At 64.2% G+C, this 20,423-nt stretch overlaps 1 protein-coding gene across 1 annotated transcript; it reads right to left on the reverse strand.

Moving 5' to 3' along the window:
* Positions 1-5,889: 5,889 nt before the first annotated feature.
* Positions 5,890-14,306, reverse strand: EEF1A2 (eukaryotic translation elongation factor 1 alpha 2). Its single transcript, XM_021077778.2, has 8 exons — positions 14,249-14,306; positions 12,697-12,918; positions 11,012-11,191; positions 10,307-10,603; positions 9,512-9,662; positions 8,309-8,565; positions 6,892-7,126; positions 5,890-6,298 (listed from the first exon to the last, which is right to left on the reverse strand). The coding sequence occupies exons 2-8, from the start codon at positions 12,838-12,840 to the stop codon at positions 6,171-6,173; spliced, it is 1,392 nt and encodes a 463-aa protein (XP_020933437.1). The 5' UTR covers positions 12,841-12,918; positions 14,249-14,306; the 3' UTR covers positions 5,890-6,170.
* Positions 14,307-20,423: the final 6,117 nt, after the last annotated feature.

A 20,423-nucleotide genomic window follows, 5' to 3' on the forward strand; every position in this document is an offset into this window, starting at 1 on the left:
TCTTACCCAAAGCAGGGTTGTCCCCCAGGGGACATCTGTAATATGTGGGGACATTTTGGGTTGCCATGATGGGGGGGAGGTGCTACTGGCATCTAATGGGTAGGGGGCTCCTATAGGGCACAGGACAGGCTCCCCCCACCCCCCACAACAGAGAATTACCTATCCCTGGATGTCAGAAGGCTGAGGTTAACACGCCATGGTTAAGGTCAACAAGGTTTTCTCTTGAATTGCAAATATTTCTGGCAAATGAGCCATTCACACCTTAGTATGAAATACTGCCAATAAATGGATTTTCTCCCTAAAGCTCCCAAGAATACCCAAGCTAAGGAATGAGAATTTTTATGGGCAAGGATGTTAGGAAGGAGAGCAAAGCCTCCCCCAGGACGGGCTGGAGCAGACAAGCATCTGCGTGAGGAGCACGCTGGCCAAGTCGCAAAATGGGCAGCTCATCATCTGAGTTCAACGAGGTAACCCTGGGTTTTCCATGTCGCTATTTTCTAGGCTGATGACAAAACCTACCTTTACAGCATCATGGAACAAGGCAATCTCAGCTTCTGTCCGCAGCTCAGCAGCTTACTTTATGCGTGAGACTGGACAGGGAGCAGGGCCTCTGGCCTGGGTCCCTCAGCCTGTGTGTGGGGGATACTGATAGTGAACGCAGCACAGGCTGTCACGACAGTGCCCCGAGTTAAGGTTGGCGAAGCGTTTAGAACGATGCCTGGATGAGTAAGCGTTATGTAAGCTTTAAAGTAAAAATAAATGAATCGATTCCAGGGCTGGCTCTGGACTCTCACACGTCCAACATGTCCCACCCTCCTCGACCCTGGGGACGAGGACCCTGTGTCGGGAGACCCAGAAAAGAGAAGGACGAGAGGATGCCAGAGACCCCTAGCGTCCCCAGAGCCTCACCCTCATCCCAGGGGAGGCAGCCGCCCCTCCGTGAGCCGGGACCCAGGGAGGGCCACCCAATCCAGAGCCCAGCCCTAAAGGTGTGTGAAGCACCCACCCAGCCCCGCCCACTCCCCACTCCGAGGGCAGGTTTGGTCAGAGAGAGCAGAGGGCTGTGGAAATTTTACAAACCCCACGGGGGGGGGTGGTGACGATTGGGGTGCATGGCCCCGCCCCTGCCCCCCCTTGGCCTGTCCTACAAGCCCCCATAGGCTCAGCTCGGCCCCTCAGCCCCCCGCTTTCTGGGCAGCTGCACCGTGAACACCAGGACCCCAGCCTGCTCCATAGGCACAGCCTCAAACAGCAGCTGGCATGGTCCTTGTCCCCAGGGTGGGCTCTCCGGGCCCAGGTGCTGGCCCATCAGTGCTCATGGCTGACACAACCCAGGCCCACAGCCCCTGTGCCCTCAGGGCTACCAGCATTCCTGACAAGATGGCTTTGGGGAGCTGGAACCAGGTCACCGGGCATCTTCAGAGAGCCAGCCCAGAGCGTGGTCTGGTCTCTGCCCCGGCCACTCTGCCCGGAGTGGACACAGGACAAGCAGGGCCTGGATGCTCGCTCACCTCCTTCTGGTCTTGGCATCTCCCCCACCCACACCTCAGGCCCATGGTCCAGGCCCTGACGCGGGGTGGATTGGACCTCTGTGCTGGCAGCGATCTCGGCTGGGCTCACAGCCCACGTGCCCACGCCTGAGCTGTTCTTCCTGGTGCAGTCACGGCTGCCCCGGCTTCCGCGGCTCCTCCCCGCCGACTCCACGGAGAGACACCAGGAGGAGCAGGTGAAGCCAGGAAAGGAGGAGGCTTCTGCGGACTCCAGACTCCTTTCCACCCCGACCCGCCCAGCAGGGCCTCGGGCGGCTGCAGGACTGGCCAAGAAAGCTGCCCAGAGCCGCCTGCATCCAGCCGCCCACGGGTTTCCCCAGTGGCTCAGTCCTGACTCCAGGCAGCCAGCCAGCAGCGCAGGCAGAGCTCATGCACCCATGCACACACACGCACGCACACACACACACACATGCCCGCACACACACATGCAGGCACAAGCGGGCTCAAGGGGCACACGTATACACACACACGCACACGACCCCCTCCCTAGGGCTCCGGGACACCCCACCACGTCCTCCCCACACCCCACACGGCCACAGGCGGACGTGCCCACTTCCACACCAAGGCCACACTCACACAGGCACGCGGAGCTGGGTGCACACAGCAGGGGCAGGCCTGCCATCTGACCCACTCACAGCCCCACTCGGAGTCACTGTAGGCACCCAGGAGGAGACCCGCCACGGCACCCCGTAAGGACGGCGGGTCCCTGGACCAACCCTGGAAGGAGGCCAGTCTTCAGACACAGGACTGCCACTGTCAGGGTCGCCAGGCCCCTGGGGGAGGGAAGGAAGGTGCTTCCTGCCTTGAGGCAAGGGGAGGGCGCTGGGGGGCAGATCAGGTTTGGCCAACTCAGCAGGACCCCGCAGCCCCAAGGACTCATGAATTTTTCAGAGGCACCGAAGTGCAGCTTGAAGCCGCCAGTCGGGTCAGCAGATCCCGCTTTAAAAGATTCCCCAGCCCAGCAGAGGGCGGGAGACCTGGCCCCAATCTCAGGGGCCACTCACGGAGCCCGGGCTCAGGCACCAGCCCTGTGGCCAGCAGCGACGTCGCTCTCTGGGGCCACACGTCCTCCGCGGCAGTCCCAGCCGCGCGGGAGAGCCGGTCGGTGTGCCCCTCCCTGGTCCCCGGCCCCGAGGCCGCACCACGCACGCCACCACCCCACCCCCCCCCCGCCCAGGACTGTGGTGCCACCTGCCACCTCTCGAGCTGACGCCCCGCCCCCAGGCCCGTGGACTCCGCCCCCTGCCCTGCGGTGGGGAAGGACCCACCCACCACCGGACCCAAGGGGCCCCCCCCACTCTCCTCACCGGGCCGCCTCAGCGCCTGGAGCTGGACAGCGGCAGGGTGGCAGCCGAGGAGGCCGCCGCGCAGCGCCTGCGCCTGCGAGCACCTGACCGCAGCGGCTCCGCCACCCACCACCTGCCTGTCGCGCAGCGGGTGGAGCCGGGGTGGGAACCTGCACCCTGGCCGCCCGCCCTGCCCAGATCGAGGTCCCCTAAGCTCCGTGCAGGCACCCCGGGGTCGCAGAAACCTTCAGAAGGCCTTCAAGGTCAAAATTGTTTTCACAGTAATTCCAGCGCCTTGACTTTGTCCCGCCTGTTCGCCCGGGTACAGAGGCTTCTCCGAACCACGCGCTGTGTGACAACTGTGCTGGGTGCTCTTGCTTGAAACATGCCCGCGTTCATTTCCAGGGCCCTGAAGTTCACGGCTACGACCTCGGTGGTGCTTGACTTTGTGAGGGGTTGAGAACCGCTGCCCAGAGTGCGATGAGGGGCTTTGCCTTTCCCGCCCAGTCCTCCCTCCCCAGAGGGGCACATTTCCCACCGCCAGGCCCGCGGTGGGGCAGTGCCCACCCTCCCTCTGAAGCCCCTCCCGCTGAGTGTGGTTGGCTCCCGGGACAGCCGGGAGACCCAGCCCCTGCCCACCCCACCCCCAGCTCTGCAGGGTGCTGAGCCAGGCAGGGGCGCGCAGTGAGGCCGGCGGGGAAACTCCTGGAAAGGAGGCTGCGTGTGCTGCCCCCGCGTGGACACCGGGAGCTACTGCGTGTCCCCATCAGCTAGGTCCCAATTTCTCCTGTCACCTCTTGGAGCCCACACTGAGCAGGGCACCTGAGAGGTGCAGGGTCCCTGCCAGGCCTCAGACTAGGAGCTTGTGCCTTCCTGGGGCTGCCTTTATCACTCCACTCCAGGAGGGGGACTGAGGGGCTGAGATTCTCTGAGAAACCCCACCCTCCGCCACGGCAGGGACCCCTGTCTACCAGCCTCAGACTCTGACGGGAACGGGCAAATGCTCCCACCTCTGTCCTCATGCCATCCTGAGAGTCCTCCAGGATGGCAAGCTCTGTACCCCGTCCCCACCCCAGAAATGCCCACCTGGGGGCAGGCAGTGCCACCCCAAGGGCAGCCCCGGCATTCAGGCCAGGCCGACACCCCCTGCACTCTCCATCTGGACGACAAATTTGCAAGAGCCACTGGGACCAGAGGGTGAGGCTTCCCCCAGGGACCTCTCTGGGGGCCTTCCTTTGACCCCAGTGGAAGGTGGATTTACTCTCACCTGTCTCAGCCTGATAGGTTTCTCCCACCGGACCCCAGTTCCAACTGGGCCAAGTGTGTAAGGACTGGAACCCAGTTCCACCTGGGCCAAGTGTGTAAGGACAGCATCCGGGAGAGTCTGCAGGGTCACACCAGGTCCCTCCCGCCAGCAATGGTGGCCCGCAGAGGCCCAGGAAGCCCAGGGCTCAGGAGAGCTTGGAGGTACCCGGTTTCCTTGGGTGGGGCCTCCAGGTAAAACACACCATCAAGTGTGAGTCTCAGGTAAGCACCAGATCCTTCTGTGTAGGTATCGTATGGGACTTATTTATGCTAAAAAAAAAGTATCCTCTGTTTATCTGAAATCCACATTTGCCTGGGGTTTCTGTGTCTGTATTTGCCTTCTCAAGCCGCCTTCCTTGGAGGCCTCTGAGGGTCAGCCCAGACCCTCCCACACAGCTCTGTGGCCGCCAGCAGCACCCAAGGGAAGGGGTCCCATCTGACTCTGCCCGGCTCATCTAGTCATTCTTCATCTGGTCCTTCCCTGCCTGTGGCTTCAGGGGCCCGTCCCCACTTTGGGACTAGGCGGGGAGAGACCGCAGCCCCTCTGTGGACACCCCTGAGCCGAGCACACCTGTCTCTCCTGGCTGGTCCTTCCTCGGGGCATAATCCACACCCTCCCCCCCAGCCCCAACCCCCCACCAGGGCAGTTGGCTCCATTGGCTCTCAGAGATTTCAGGTGCCAGTTCCTGGATCCTGCAATGTGTGACATATGGCAGGAAAGCGCTGTACGAGGTAATTAAACTAACGATCTTAAGATGAGGAGATGGCCCTGGGCCGTCCTTATAAGTGGGAGGCAGAGGAGACTGGCCCAGAGAAGATGAGCCCATGCGACCGTGGAGGCAGAGGTTGCAGGAATGTGGCCACAAGCCAGGGAACTTGGGCAGCCACCAGAAGCCGCAAGAGGCACAGGACAGACCCTCCCTGGAGCCTCTGGAGGGAGCAGACCCTGCCTGCACTGGAGTCTGTCCCAGTGGTATGGACTGAGACGGTTCGTGTATGTGGTTTTCAGCTGCCAGCTTGCAGTCCATTTGTTGCTGCAGCCCCAGGGGACTCAATCCCAGGGGACCCTGTGGCTGGCCTGCTCCTCTCCCCAGCCCAGACCTGCTGTGGGCAGCTGTGTCCGTCGTCGGAACCAGCTCATCCTCACCCTGACCCCCGCACGCGCACTGCCGCTGCTTTCTGGGCGCAGGCATGGCTGGGCAGGGCGTGGTCCTGCCAGCCCCCCGGTGCTTGCTGACCAAGGTCAGGGCTTGTTCTGGGGTTTCTGGGGCTGCAGTTCCTGCCGTACCAAGGACCGCGCTGAGGAGCCTCCAGCCACAGTGACCGGCTCGGGGGTGGCGGTGGGGGCAGTAAGACTGGGCTTCCAAGAGCCAGGGAGCCGGAAGACCCGGGCGAAGCACAGTGTGTGTGAGAGCCACTCGCGGGGGAGGGGCTCTGGGCTCATCCCCTTCTCAGAGAGACCCCCAAACTTTCAATCCCCTTCTGCAGCTCCGCAGTGACCCAGTCTTTGCCTTGGATCCCCCCACAGGGGGACCCCAAAGTCCCCTCACCCTCTGGACTCCAGACCCAGCGGCCCACAGCCCACCCTGGGTAGTGCAGGTGGACACCTGGCCAGATCGGCCGCAGGGCCAGTGGGTGCCGAGTGGGCCGCTGGGCTAGCAGCTTGGTGGGGGGCCGGGTGGGGGGTACGAAGGCGCGCCCTCCCGCACGGCGGGCCGCCCACCCCCCAGCAGCAGGCGCACACACGGTTCCGGGGTCGCTCAGTTTATTGGTAAAACGGACACTGAGCGTGGCGAAGGCTGGACGCGGAAGCCGGGGCGGCGGGGGCGCTTTTCCTCTTAAAGAACTTCCACTGGACCTTGATGGCCAGCATCCAGTCGCTGACGGAGAGCCTCTTACAAGCGGAGGTACAGACATGCGCCTGGCGGGGGGGCGGGGCGCCGGGGCCGCGCCGGGGGCGGGGCCGGGGGCGGGGCCGAGGGCGGGGCGCGGCGCCGCCGGGGAGGGTCGCGCCGCGGGCGCCCGCGCTTCACTTGCCCGCCTTCTGCGCCTTCTGCGCCGACTTGGTGACCTTGCCGGCGCCGCCGCTCTTCTTCTCCACGTTCTTGATGACGCCCACGGCCACCGTCTGCCTCATGTCGCGCACGGCGAAGCGGCCTGCGGGTAGGAGGCGTGAAGAGCCGGCCCGGATGCCACGCGCAGGCGCACTCGCGCCCGCAGCATCCTCCCCAACCCAGGCCCTGGGGCTGCGACCCTCGCGGTGGGGACGGGGTTCCCTGCGCCTGTTTCCGGGGACAGGGTGGAGTACGGGCTCCCATCTACTTAGATGCACATAGGACTCCGTCAAGGCACAGTTGCCAGAAGTAAATGGCCTGTGAACCATGCCGAGAACACGCTCGGCTGTTTTGACGGTGGCCCCACCCTGGCATTAGGCAGCTCTCCAATACAGGTCTGTGGGTCATCCTAGGGTATCTGTGAGGGAGGCCAGTTGGAGGCAGGAGGTCAGTCTGACTCTGCCTCGAGACTAGCTGTGGGCCTTGGACCACTCCCTTAGGGGACTTCCTTTGCAGAGGGGACACCATTTCAGGCCCACCTAGTGGGGCCACGTGTGCTCCGGGAGACAAAGGCCAAGGCCGGGAGTCTCCTACTGAGTTCTCAGTGCTGCAGCAAAGTTCAGGATCCACCCCCCCCCCCCCACCCAGGGGTCTCCTGCCCTTGGCCTGGGCCCGCCACCTCCCCTCCCGGCTCACCGAGGGGCGGGTACTGGGAGAAGCTCTCCACACACATGGGCTTCCCAGGGACCATCTCTACAATGGCCGCGTCGCCAGACTTCAGGGACTTGGGGTTGTCCTCCAGCTTCTTGCCAGAGCGCCGGTCAATCTTCTCCTTGAGCTCGGCAAACTTGCAGGCGATGTGGGCCGTGTGGCAGTCAATGACCGGTGAGTAGCCGGCGCTGATCTGCCCCGGGTGGTTCAGAATGATGACCTGCGGGCAGAGTGGCAGAGGCCATCAGCCCTGCCCCGGGTGGGCACCAGAGGAGGGCACCAGGCTGGAAGAGGCCCTGCCCACCCCAGGGGCCCTGGGTGCTGACCCTGGAGAACGGTCAGGCTCCAGGGGGCCCAGGCCCCCAGACCTACAGAGCCCGAGGCTGGTTGTCTTCAAGGGTCTGAAAAGCCACAGAAGATAAACACCGAGAGCATCATTTGAAAGGGCCAGAGGCCAGAGCCGAAGGAGCAGGGAGACAAACCCGGGCCCGACTGTCGTATTTCAACCATACCTCAGTAAAGCCAATTTTAAACACTGTAGTGGAGTTCCCGCTGTGGCTCAATGAGTTAAGAACCCAACTAGTATCCACGAGGATGCGGGTTTGATCCCTGGCCCTGCTCAGTGGGTTAAGGATCTGGCATTGCCATGAGCTGTGGTGTAGGTCACAGACAAGGCTCGGGTCCCGTGGGGCTGTGGCTGTGGGGCAGGCCGGCAGCTGCAGCTCTGAGTCGACCTCTAGCCTGGGGATCTCCATATGCCACGGGTGAAGCCCTAGAAGGAGAGAAAGAAAAACAGACAAACTTTGTAGTCACGTTAAAGAGATGACCAGGAGTTCCCGTCGTGGCGCAGTGGTTAACCAATCCGACTAGGAACCATGAGGTTGCGGGTTCGGTCCCTGCCCTTGCTCAGTGGGTTAGCGATCCGGCGTTGCCGTGAGCTGTGGTGTAGGTTGCAGATGCAGCTGGGATCCCGCGTTGCTGTGGCTCTGGCGTAGGCCGGTGGCTACAGCTCCGATTCGACCCCTAGCCTGGGAACCTCCATATGCTGCGGGAGCGGCCCAAAGAAATAGCAAAAAGACAAAAAATAATAATAATAATAAATAAATATAAATAAATAAATAAAGAGATGACCAAAGAAGGCGCAGTGAAAACAGAGGAGAGCCTTGCAGATGGGCCCCAGGCGATAAGCTGATTACAGCATTTCCAGGACCGAAGTGGGACCCCCTGAGGCTGGGCAGCCTGGTCACCCTGTCGGCTCTTCCTGAGGTTCCACCTCCGCCCGGCCTCGACGGCCCGTCTCTAACGTGGGGATCCGAGTCCTTCCTGGCACCAGGCAGCCGCCTCGCCGAGGACAGCCCTGCGCTGCCTGGGAAGACGGCCCTCTGGCCCCCGGGCCGCGCACCTGGGAAGTGAACTGGGCGGCCTCCTGGGGCGGGTCGGACTTGCTGTCCCCACACACGTTGCCCCGACGGATGTCCTTGACTGACACGTTCTTCACGTTGAAGCCGACGTTGTCCCCGGGCAGGGCCTCGCTCAGAGCCTCGTGGTGCATCTCCACCGACTTCACCTCAGTGGTGATGTTCACGGGCGCGAAGGTCACCACCATGCCCGGCCGGAGGATGCCCGTCTCCACTCGGCCCACAGGCACAGTGCCAATGCCTGCGTCGAGAGGAAGGAGGCTGAGAAGGCAGGCCTGGCGGGGGGTGCCCTTCGCCCTGGCAGGGGAGGGGTGGCCACATGGAGGAGGTGAGGGGACAGGGAGACGCCGAGACATTCGGCCAGAAGTGGGAGCTTCCCGGCCCCTCCGGGAGAAGGGACTCGGGAAGAGAGTGCCCATAACACGGGGCAAACGGGCAAGGAGAGGGCCGTCTGAAAGAGGGGTCCCGCCCCTGCCCCAGGGACCGCCTCCCCTCTCCGGGGCCTCTCCTTCCGAGGCAGCAGCATGAACCGGTCCCCCTGGATTGACCCGGCCCAGTACTGGTGCTGCCGTCTCGGGGGCTATTCCTGAAGAGGTACGGTGCCCCCTAGGGCGGCGGCAGGGGGCTCCTCCTGGTCTCCCTGGCGGTGACAGCGGCTCGTGTGGCATTACCGAGCCTGGTGGCGTTCTCTGTGCCGGGTGGGCGTGGACCCCCAGTCTGCACACAGGCCTGACATCTCCAGCCGCAGCCTGCTGGCCGCGAGCCCCCACCGCTGCCCTCCTGGGCCTCATACTTGCTCAAGGTTCTGTACCATCTCATGAATGGCTGTTCTCCTTCTGGAGTGGATCATGTCTCCCACAGGCCCCAGACCTCCAGGGGGAGGGCAACGAGGGCAACGTGTGGCTCCCTTGTGCCACCCGCTGCTGGCATAGGGCTGGGCACTGAGCTGGAGGAAGGAGGACCCTTGCGGGACAGCCCGATGGGCAGGTGGGAGTGGACAGAGGGACAGACAGACAGATGAATGGATGAAGACAGGTGGGTGGGTGGTCCCCTGGAAAGAGTGCAGCCTCGGGGGAGAGGCAGAAATAACCCTGCCCCAGGCTCCTCGCCAGAGCCGGTTCTCAGGAGGGGTCTGAGGGCAGAGCCGGCGGCTGGGCTGGGAGGGCAGCTGAAGAGGCTTCACTCACCGCCAATCTTGTACACGTCCTGCAGCGGCAGGCGCAGGGGCTTGTCTGTGGGGCGTGTGGGGGGCAGGATGGTGTCCAGAGCCTCCAGCAGGGACACGCCACTGGCATTCCCTTCCTTCCGCTCCACTTTCCAGCCCTTGAACCAGGGCATCTGGGCGGGAGGAAGAAGGCACCTGTTGTAGCGCCCCTCCCCCACCCCCCAGCCTTGGCCTCCCTGACCCCCGTCGGTGGCCCTGTCCCACGTGAGACCCAGCCCGACCAGGAACCCCGACCACGGGGCTCCAGGTTAAGTCTCCCTGGGTCTCCTTGGCCCCCTCCACGCCCGCCTCCCCCAGCCTGGCCAGAACGGCTGTCCTATGGCGCCCTTGCCAGGCGCTGGGTCTCAGGCTCCCCTCATCACCTCCTGCCCAGTCCGAGTCCTCAGGACACCCGCAGCCAGAGCCACAGCTCCCCAGCTGACCAGCAGAGAGCCAGCCTCTGGCCCCTGATCCTGGGGAAGGTGAGAACCAGCCCCACCACACGGGGCGTCCAGAGATGGGGGGCGGGCGGCAGCGGCGGCTGCCTTCTGACGTCCGCCCCGGGGAGCGGCCCTGGCCAGAGGAGGGGATGCAGAGGCTTCTGAACGGAAGGGGGCTGGGGGTCCCACCGGGCTCTGACACCCACCGGGGCTGGCACCGCACGTGTCCACACCACGGGACCTTGGGAGGGCTGGGGGGGGGGAGACCCGTCTGTGCCCGCCGGACCCAGGGCCCTCTGGGAGGGGCCCGAGGAGCCCCGCCCCTGCTGGGCACTCACGTTGGGGGAGGGCTCCAGCATGTTGTCGCCGTGCCAGCCCGAGATGGGCACGAAGGGCACGGTGGCCGGGTTGTAGCCGATCTTCTTGATGTAGGCGCTGACCTCCTTGACGATCTCGTCGTAGCGCTTCTCGCTGTAGGCCGGCTCCGTGGAGTCCATCTTGTTGACGCCGACGATCAGCTGCTTCACGCCCAGCGTGTAGGCCAGCAGCGCGTGCTCGCGGGTCTGCCCGTTCTTAGAGATGCCCGCCTCGAACTCGCCCACTCCCGCCGCCACGATCAGCACTGCGCAGTCCGCCTGCCCCGCAGGCCGTCAGGGTGAGCCGCAGACCCCGCCCAGGCCCCTCTGGGGAGTCTGGCACCTGGGGTCTCCCCCTGAGGGCCCGCGTCTGTCTGTCTGTCTGTCTGTCTGGGTGATGCCCTGGCCACGCTGGATTGTCTGGGGGCATTTCTGCCCCCATTCCAGGGCCCCCGTCCTGGCCTCTGTGTCTGACCTTGAAGGGGGCCTGGCTGGCGGGCTGTCCTTACAGGCGCCCTCGCCCGGCTGAGACGTGGTCAGTTCTTTGAGGGCGAGGGGCGACAAAGGTGAGGGGTCCCCTGGCCTCGCCAGGAAGCACAGGAGACCCAGCTGCGGCTCGCTCGCGGGCTCCGCCCCCCCCCCCATGGGCGCCCTCGCCCCGCCCCCAGGCCCCGAGGCCCCGCCCACCTGGGAGGTGCCGGTGATCATGTTCTTGATGAAGTCGCGGTGGCCCGGCGCGTCGATGATGGTGATGTAGTACTTGGTGGTCTCGAACTTCCAGAGGGAGATGTCGATGGTGATGCCGCGCTCGCGCTCCGCCTTCAGCTTGTCCAGCACCCAGGCGTACTTGAAGGAGCCCTTCCCCATCTGGAGGGGTGGGGGCGCGGCTCAGGACGGACCCAACGCAGCTGGCCTGGCCAGCAGGTCCCCCCGGGCTGCGGGAGCGGCGAGTCGCAGCAGAGAGGCCCCTCGCTCCTGCCGCGGCCCTAGGACCCCGGACCCGACTCTGGGACGGGGGACACCCTGACCTCAACCAAGCCCTGCCCCCTGCCAGCCTCCTGCCGCCTAAAGGGGAGCCGCTCCAGCGCCCACCAGCAGGGGGCGCAAGGGCCTGGGAGCCGCTCTTGGAGAGAAGCTAGCTAGCTGCCAGGCGGTTTGCAGCCCTCCCCTGGCTGAGGGCTCCCCTTTATCCGAAGCCGGCTCCCCCTGCCCCGCACCCAGATCCTGGGGTCAGCCGATGACACCCCTGGGTTTCAGGCTGTCCAAACAAAAAGCGCCTCTGTGATTTGTTTTTTTAAGGTAAAAAGAGAGAAAGAAATCGGATGAGATAGCAAGAAAGGGCCCTGCCTTCCAGCTCTTTCTACAGCGGCTGAAGCTCCCTGGCTGCTCTGAGGCTCCTCCTCCCCTCCCGGCCCCACCTGCACAGGGGAAGCCGGCCTGGCAGCCCTTGGCCCTCACCTGTGCCCAGCGAGACCCCCACGCCCAGGGCCGGGCTGCGGTCACTGCCCTGCCAGGGCCACGCCGGAAGGGCTCAGCCTCCAGGGAGGCTGCCCAGCTAGGGCCCTGCCAGACCTGCATGACACCCTGCAAACACCCTCAGCCCCGCAGGGAAGGAGAGACACAGCTTTGGGGCCCAGGAGCACCCCCACTGTCTGCAAAATCATGGTTCAGCCCAGGCCAGCAACCGCCCCTCCCCAGCCCTGGCCCCAGCCTGTCATCCCCGCGGAAGCCCTCACAGCGGCCCCCGAAGGGGACTCCTCCCAGAGCTTGGGGCCGGAGGGAGGGGTACAGAGAGCAGACCTCCCCGGGGCCTCGGACACCAGAGGATCAGCTTCAAGAAAGGGGAGGTCAGCCAGTGGGGCCCCTCTCATCCTTGCCAGGCCCCCAAGACCCTCCCCCCAGGGTGCCACCCTGAACAAGCCGGGCACTGGAAAATGGAGCTGATGGGCCGGGTGCCCATCAATCAGCTATTAATAGCCACCCTGAGTCCTGGCCCAGCCCTGGGACAAGCGAGGACAGTGCCACCTCCAGCCCCAGACTCCAGCCCTGGGGACACGGGAACCCAACCCTGGGGGCTCAGGCACGCTGCAGAGGGGGGACAGATATGCGCCTCCAGCCCCTCCCCCACCAGGGGCAGGTCCATCCCCCCCTCCAAGCATCTCCCCAGGGAGCTGCCCCCCGAGACCCCCCAGCCACTCCCATCTGGACGCTCCGAGGAGCACAGCCCCCACGCGGGGGCCTCTAGGCCGCACCCCCCCCCCCGCCCCAGGGGTCATCTGCCGCCGTGACCCAGGCTCTGGGAGGCAGCGGACGGGCTGCCACAAGGAGCGCCCATCCCCACGGCGGAGGCAAAGGGGGGGCCCCGGGCTCACCTCGGCCGCCTCCTTCTCAAACTTCTCGATGGTCCTCTTGTCGATGCCCCCACATTTGTAGATGAGGTGGCCGGTGGTGGTGGACTTGCCCGAGTCCACGTGGCCGATGACCACAATGTTGATGTGGGTCTTCTCCTTGCCCATCGTGCCCGGGCGGTGGGGAGGGGCTGGCACGACCTGGGGCTCTCTGGCTTGGGGCAAGGGGGGTGCTGAGCAGGGACTCTGTGGGTCAAGGCGGGGGGGGGAGGCACCCGTGAGGGAGGGGAGCCCCGCAAAGACACCGCCTGCACAGGCGGGGCGCGCGTCCTGAGGCGGGGCCAGGGCTCCGCATGTACTGGGGCCCCCGGGAGCCTCCCCAGCCTGTGCCTGCCCCGCAGAGCTGGGGGGCAGCCCCACACGGTCCAAGAGCCGTAAATGTCTGTGCGGTGCCCACAGAGCCCCCCCCCCGCCCCGTGCCCCGTGAAAGAAGGCACCCCCCCATCTGGAGAGATGGAGACACCCAGGCTGGGTGAGCCCCATGACCAGTCAGGAGATGACTCACCCTGCTCGGCTCTCCGTGCCCTGTCCCCAGTGCTTGCTCCCCGACCCAGAGTCCTGGGCTGGGACACTGTCCCCTCTCTCACCCCACCCCCACCCCAGAGCTGCCACACGGAGAGACGGTCAGTGCTTTTCACTCCCTCTAACAAGGACGACGCCATCTTCGGCTCGTCCCTGCCGGGCAGGCTGGCACCAGGGAGCAGGCTGGGCCAGAGCTCAGGCTGGGTGATGCGGTGCCCAGATCAGGGCCCCAGAATAGCTCAGGCCCTCCCTGGATGGGGACAGGGTGGACAGTAGGGCAGGCGGGTGGGGGTCCCTGCTCTGTCCTGAGGAGGGAGGATCTGGCCCCGGCAGCCAAGCTCAGCAGATGCCAGCCAGGGATGCCCTCAGCCTGGTGGGGACAGGGGGCCATCCCCTCCCCCTTTCCTCTGCTGACAGGGTCACAGCCCCTGCCCATTCTGGAGGTCAAAGGAGAAACCTAGGCAGCCCAGGAGGGGACAGGTGGCTGGGGAAGGGAAAGCGGGCAAAAAAGGGGCACCCTAGGGGGCCAGCCCCAGGTAGACACAGCAGCCCCGGTGGGGGCAGGGTGGCAAGGACCCCTCGGGTCTCTTCTCACCGCCTCCCCCTACCCTGCTATGGTCAAGGAGGGCACCCCCAGCGCCCACCCTCAGCAGCCCCCCAGCCCCCCGCGCTGAGGACCCTTCCCCAATCCCACAGGGATCCCCCGAGCCTTCCCAAGGTCACGGCTGCCGCGGATCGCCGCCGCCCAGGAGGTGCGCAGCCGCCGCATAAACAAGCGCCACCGGGGTGCCCCCACCCCACCCCAGGCCTCTCAGGGGACCGACCCCCGGTGCCGGGACCCGGGGCGCGGGGCGGGTGGTCGATCTCCGCGGCGAGCAGCGCTGCTGTGCCAGGCACCGGGCCGGCCGGTCTCTGTCCCTAAGGACCGGTCCCCGGGGAAGGGACCCTCCTGCAGAAAGCTGGGGGCGGGGACCCGGAGGCCCAGCGTCCTTACCCAGAGCCGAGGTCTCAGCCAGAGGGACTGGAGGCGCCGGCGCCGGCGGTTTTATCTCTCCGGGAGGGGGGTCCACCTATTGACGGAGCAGGCGCAATGCACTGCGCCCCTGCAGTACGGCAATGCGGTACCCGCGCGGGCGGGGCCGGGGGCGGCGAGGCGAGGGATGCAGGGATACAGGGACCGCGAGCCCGCGGACGCGCGCGGGCGCGACAGGGACGCGAGAGGAGGATGCGGCGAGGGAGCGAACTACAAAGGCGGAGCCGAGACGCACCCGGAGGGAGCCCGGGCGGGGAGAGAAAAACAGGCGGCGGCTGCAGAGAGCAGGGGACCCGAGAGGGAGGCAGAAGGGAGGAGGGGCAGAGACGGAGAGTGGCGGCGGGAGAGACCCACAGCCAGAGGCAGAGCACGGACAAAGCGCAGCCTGAGACCGCAGGCTCGGGCACACTCCCGCGCGGGGAGAGAAGCAGAAAGACCCCCCAGTCATAGAAGAAGGGCGCAGGGATGCGAGCCGGTGGGGGCAGGGGCGGAGCGGGCCAGACTCGCCGGGTGGGGAGTCTGGGCGGCCCCCAGCCTGCATCCCTGGGGCCAGCACTGGCCGTGCACGTGCTTGGAGCCTGATTTACAAATGGAGCAGTGTCCCCAGGCTTCTGCCCCGGGGGTGCAGGCCCTCCTGGTGGGACCCCGGGATCTGCTGGTTCCCAGGGGCCTTGCCCCCATAGGCCTGCCACACCAGCTCGCCCTAGAAGGCCCCCAAAGCCAGGCATCTCTGTGCCAGGCCCGGCCCGGCCCGTGGTGTGGCCCGAGTGCTGTGGCCTTAGGGCTCCCTTCAGCTTGGCCAAGGGGCCTGAGGCTCTGTCAGCAGATCCACTCAGACCACCCTTCTCTGAGACCCTGGAAAGAACTCTTTCCTGCCCTGGGGCCCCCTCAGTGGGGGAGGCGCTTGAGCTCCATCCCCAGAGCTCGCAGGCGCCCGCAGGGTGTGCCCCAGCGGCTCGCAGGGCATGAGGTAGGCCAGTGACACACTTCAGCTCACAGAGTCCCGGGCTGTGGCCCCGAGGCCTGCCCGGCCTCCCGCCCCAGCCGCAGGGGGATGAGGCAGCGAGGAGCTCGCCTGTGGACCCTCTTCCAGGAACGTCTGCCCTGTCAGTTCACCCCCCACGACCCCGTCGCCCATGGCCGAGTCTCCCATCTGCCGCAGACCCCCAGGGCACTCGCAGCTGCTCATCTCTGTAACCACGGAGCTGGGAGAAGGTCGGGCAGGATCTCAAAAAATGTGTGAGGGGAGGGTGAGAGCAGGGCCGGGCACCCAGCACATCCCGATGGGGCAGTGCCGGCAGGGAGCCAGAAAGACGGGACCCCAGCAGATCAGGAAAGAAAGAGGGGCTCGAGGCGGTAGCGCGGGGAGGGTCTCTCTGGGGAGTGGGGGGAGGGGCCCTCCTGCCCAGCTGTCCCTGTGTCTGTCCCCCAGGCCGGGGCGGACGAGCAGCCCGCAGGTGACCAGGCACTTCTGTGAGCTGCTGATACCATCGAACAGGAGCCAGGAATTAAAAATAAACGCCTGTGGAGAAAGCGCACCCACCCCACCCCCACCCGACCTCGCTGGCCCCCCTCCTGCTGAAGGCTGGTGGGATCTGGGAGCTGCTGGGACTGGCTGAGGCTGGGATGGGTCAGACCACAGAGGCAGGAGGCGCAGGTCCCTGCGGGCACCACCCCAGCTTCCCTGAGGGCCCAGCAACCGCCCGCAGCCTCAGGGTGTTTATCAGACACCTTGGCTCAGGGCTGGGCTCCTGGCTCACCCACAGCTGGCAGCTGGAAGGAGCCAAATCCACTGCGGTGCCCATGCCAGGGGAGCCCAGAGCAGTGGCCACCACTGGAGGACCGTGCATCCACCAAGGGCCTCTTCGCCAACCGTGGGGAGAGGTCCCCAGCGGTTTCTCCAAAGGGCCTCCAGGGACACAGCCATGCGTCCTCAGCTGGGCCACCACAGGTGCTGAGACAAAGGGAGGTGTGAGGCCCCTCCTGACACACCAACAGCGCTAGGTGACTAAGCACTGCGCAGTACAACTAACTAGTAAAGCGCAACTGACCACTACATAGCACGACTTCTCAACAGCTGCTAACCACTGCATAGCGCAAATAACTGCTAAACAGATACAGCTACTGAACAGGACTTCAGGACTGCTAACCACAGATTCATACTTCATAACCGCTGAGCACACTAAATAACTACTACCAACCACTGACTAGAGCTGAATAATTAACTACTCAGTACTAAGCAGTGCTAAATACTAAGTGACATGCTCAACAGCCACGGTCACCAAGCCTTGCGTGGTGGGGCTCCAGGCAGCCTGAGGACCCAGAGACCATGAGCCAGCTGGGCACAGAGAAGCCAATCACGGTGCCCATGGCCACACAGCAAGGAGAGCAGAGCTTGCAGTCAGCCAGGAAGGCCTGAGCCAGGCCAGGTTGACTTCAGGACCCCGCGCCCCATCTGTGCTCCTCCCCCTCCCCCACCCCACCCCACCCCACCCCCGTCAGGCCCCTGCCCCGGCCCCCCTTTCCCTCCATTGGAGCCACTGGGTGGCAGCAGCAGAGGGTGCCGGTGGGGGAACGAGGCAGGAAGGGGTGCCAGGAAGCGAACCGGCTGGTGCAGCTTCAGAGCTCCCCTTCTGGGGAGGCGCACAGAGGGTGGGTCCCTCCTCAGCCCCTCCCGGAGTTCCCAGGGCAGCCATGAGCTGGGTGGGGCCACACAGGCAGCCTTGTCTTTGGCTGGCCGGGGTTTCATGAGCCTGGAGAAAGAAGATCCAGCTAAAATTAACCGTTATCAAGCTGTCAGCCCTGGAAATAAACTCGCCTCCCATTGGCTGCGGGTGATGTCACCATCGGGTTAAGAATAACCTGGGAGTGCAGTGCTTTCCACCTGCGCGGGGCGCCTTCCTGGGGGCCGCGGCTGAGCAGGTGGCCCGGGGGCAGGGCTGGGGCTGTCTCAGATGACCTCAACCCCTGGCCTTGGGCCACAGGCTGCCCTCTGACCCCTGGCCATCAGTGGGCATCCTCATGCTCATGGGTGGTGTCAGGGGCTTCTGGCTCCCAGCCCACCTGGGCTGCAGGACCCCGCACGGCCGCCGGGCCACCTTCCCCACCCCCAGCTCGGCAGGCCCGGCACCCAGGGATTGGGCTGCTGTGCAGGTGGCAAATTAAGTGGTTTCCATGGTGAAGAGGGGCTCCTCTCAGTTAAGCGAGGCCAGGGCACCCATCAGAGAAGGGGCAGGAGTTCCCGCCATGGATCAGCTGAAATGAATCTGACCAGCCTCCTTGAGGACTCAGGTTCGATCCCTGGCCTTGCTTAGTGGATTAAGGATCCAGCATCGCCGGGAACTGTGGTGTAGGTCACAGACGCAGCTCGGATCTGGCTTTGCTGTGACTATGGCTGTGGCTGGCGGCTACAGCTCTGACTCAACCCCAAATCTGGGAACCTCCATATGCTGCAGGTATGGCCCTAAAAAAAAAAAGAAAGAAGGGGGCAGGGCCAGGCCATGTGCACACACCAGCCAGACCCCAAGACCCCACCAGCCAGCCTGCTAGCATGGAGAGTTGGGGTGACATACTGGACAACCCAGGCCCCCCGCCCCCCGCCAAACCCCACCAAACCCAGCATGTCGGCATGAGTGTGTGTGAGGCCAGCATGAGTCAGCCAGGGCAGCCTAGCGGGTGACCCAGCCCCCTAGAGAGGGGAGGGCAACCCAGCCCTCCCTGCCCCCACTTGTGCTGGTGCCACCATAGCTGCCCAGCTGTCGCAGCAGGGAGCCGTCGCCATGGTGAGGAAGCAGGCTGCTTCCCCCAGGAGCCGGGTCCCTCACACCCAGGCCTGGGAGGGCGGCGCCCACCAACCCAGGAGCTCGGCCCTGCCTGTGCAAGCCCAAGGCCACCTGCTTCCAAGGGGCAGACAGAGTGGGCCTGGGCTCCGCCTGTGGGCTGGCACACAGGGTGGCGGGCTCCAGCCTGGAGCCAGGAAGAGGGAGCGGCCAGGCCCTCACTGGGGCCCTGGCAGGCTGAAAGGACAACCTGAGACCCCAGGGGAGGGATCAGCCTGCCGGCCAAGGGGGCAGCCCCCGCAGTGGAGAAACGGGAGAAGCAGGGGAGGGTCTGCAGGCCCGCTGACCCCCACGGTCCCAGGTGGGTATTCCCGCATCGTCTAGCCCCTAGCAGCTGGGCCCAGGTCCCCTGGGACCCTGCCCTGGAGTGGGGCAGGGCAAGGCCTCAGCACTCAGCAGGCCTCCCCACGCCCCGCCTCCCCGGGGTTCAGAAACCGCCCTGGGGAACCAGCAGCTGCCTGGCTGCTCTGGAGTCTGTGTTTCTCCTTTGAGCAGAGCTCCCCTCCATTGGGCAGTTGGGAGTAACCTACCTCAGAGCAGGAGACCCCAGGGGCAGTTAGGATGAGCTGATACAGGAGACTGGGGCGGGGGTGAGGCGGCAGACAGGGCTCCAGCCTGCCCTGAAAGCACCTAGAGAAACCTGCACAGCTACAACCCTCGCTCACGCCCTCGAAAGCGCCCACCACCTGCCTCCTCCCATGGAGAGCACGTCCCTGCTCTTGAGCTTTGCGTGGATGGTAAGTGGCCTTTTTCCTTGACAAGGAGGAAATTTTTACTATCTTTTCTGTGCTAGTGTACTATCTTTTCTGTCTAGGGATTTTTTATTTTTATTTATTTATTTATTGTTTTGGCTGAAAACCGAACATCTTTTTTTTTTTTTTTTTTTGTGCTATTTCTTGGGCTGCTCCCGCGGCATATGGAGGTTCCCAGGCTAGAGGTCTAATCGGAGCTGCAGCCACCGGCCTACGCCAGAGCCACAGCAACGCGGGATCCGAGCCGTGTCTGCGACCTACACCACAACTCACGGCAATGCCGAATCCTTAACCCACTGAGCAAGGGCAGGGACCGAACCCACAACCTCGTGGTTCCCAGTCAGATTCGCCAACCACTGCGCCACGACGGGAACTCCCTGAAAACCGAACAGCTTGTAAAGACTCTGGAATCTGCTATCTTCCTCAAAATATTGTTGGTCCTAGTTTTAGCAGCGGTTCCATTTCTGGACCTTTGTGGGTTCGTTCTCACGCTTCGTCGGTGTTGATCCGGGAAAACCCAAAGTGTCTCTCAAGGCCCTTTGGTAAAGATTCAGCTTCCAGGCTCGGTACCCCCTAAGCTCGTTTCATCTATTTACTTATGTATTTATTGTCTGTGCCCACAGCATGTTGAAGTTCCGGGGCCAGGGATCAAACCCACGACACAGCAGCAACCGGAGCCGCAGTGGTGACAGTGGCAGATCCTTAACCCACTGAACCACCAGGGAACTCAATTTTATGTTTTCTTAGGTGGGCCCAGAGTAGACATTGCCATAGATTGTAGTCTTTTCTCCTAAAAAATAAGCATGTCTCTCCACGCTAGCTGAGCCCTCGTCCCAGTACTCCCTAGATAAGCCAGGCTTCTGGTGATTTGGTGTCCATCTCAGCCCCAAGTGGAACATCTTTGGAGCTGTCCAGGGAGTCACGGCCTGGAATACCTGCCCCCTGAGCAGAAGGGGCCTGTGCCTCCCAACCGTCAAACATGAGAAAGTGAGGAGCTCTCTTGATTGGGCCTCAGTATTTAAGACTCTGCCTCTGGGAGTTCCCTGGTGGCTCAGCAGGTTAAGGATCAGTGTTGTCACTGCTGTGGCCCTGGTTACAGCTGTCGTGCAGACTCAATCCCTGGATCAGGAACTTCTGCCTACCACGGTGCAGCCCCAAAGGGAAGAGAGAGACTCCGTCTCGGCAGACCAAAGCAAGAGACTCTGCCCCTGGCCTTGAAGAAGTGAGCTGCCAGGCTGTGAGAGGCGCGTGAGGGGCCCTGTGTCAGGAACAGTGAGTGGCCTCCAAGAACGGAGCGTGGTCCCCGCTGTCCACCAGCAAGAAAGCAGGAACCTCCGTCCTGCAGCCACAGGAGGTGAACCTGCCAACAGGCACATGAACATAGGAGAGGACCATGCCTGGGAGGAAAATGCTGGCGCCTTGATCGCACCCCTTGTGAGCCCTAAGCAGAGCACCCAGTGAGGCTGTGCCCAGACCTCTGACTGGTGGAGGCTGGGTGATATACTAAACGCCTGGGCTTGGTTTGTTTGGTTTGGTTTGGGCTCC

The sequence above is a fragment of the Sus scrofa genome, chromosome 17 (assembly GCF_054392235.1).
Source record: "Sus scrofa isolate SSC_HxYL_T2T_F1_AM1 chromosome 17, Sscrofa_HxYL_maternal_Yorkshire_Landrace_v2.0, whole genome shotgun sequence".
Classification (NCBI taxonomy): domain Eukaryota; kingdom Metazoa; phylum Chordata; class Mammalia; order Artiodactyla; family Suidae; genus Sus; species Sus scrofa.

Bases quoted from the DNA above. Each gene is read 5' to 3' on its own strand.
- EEF1A2 (XM_021077778.2), bottom strand. From the start codon at position 12,840: ATGGGCAAGGAGAAGACCCACATCAACATTGTGGTCATCGGCCACGTG. The intron at 8,566-9,511 runs GTGAGTGAAGCC...CTCTCGACGCAG, and splicing joins GGACGTGTACAAGATTGGCG to GCATTGGCACTGTGCCTGTG. The intron at 7,127-8,308 runs GTGCGCGGCCCG...CTCTGCCCGCAG, and splicing joins CCGCCCAGTTCACTTCCCAG to GTCATCATTCTGAACCACCC.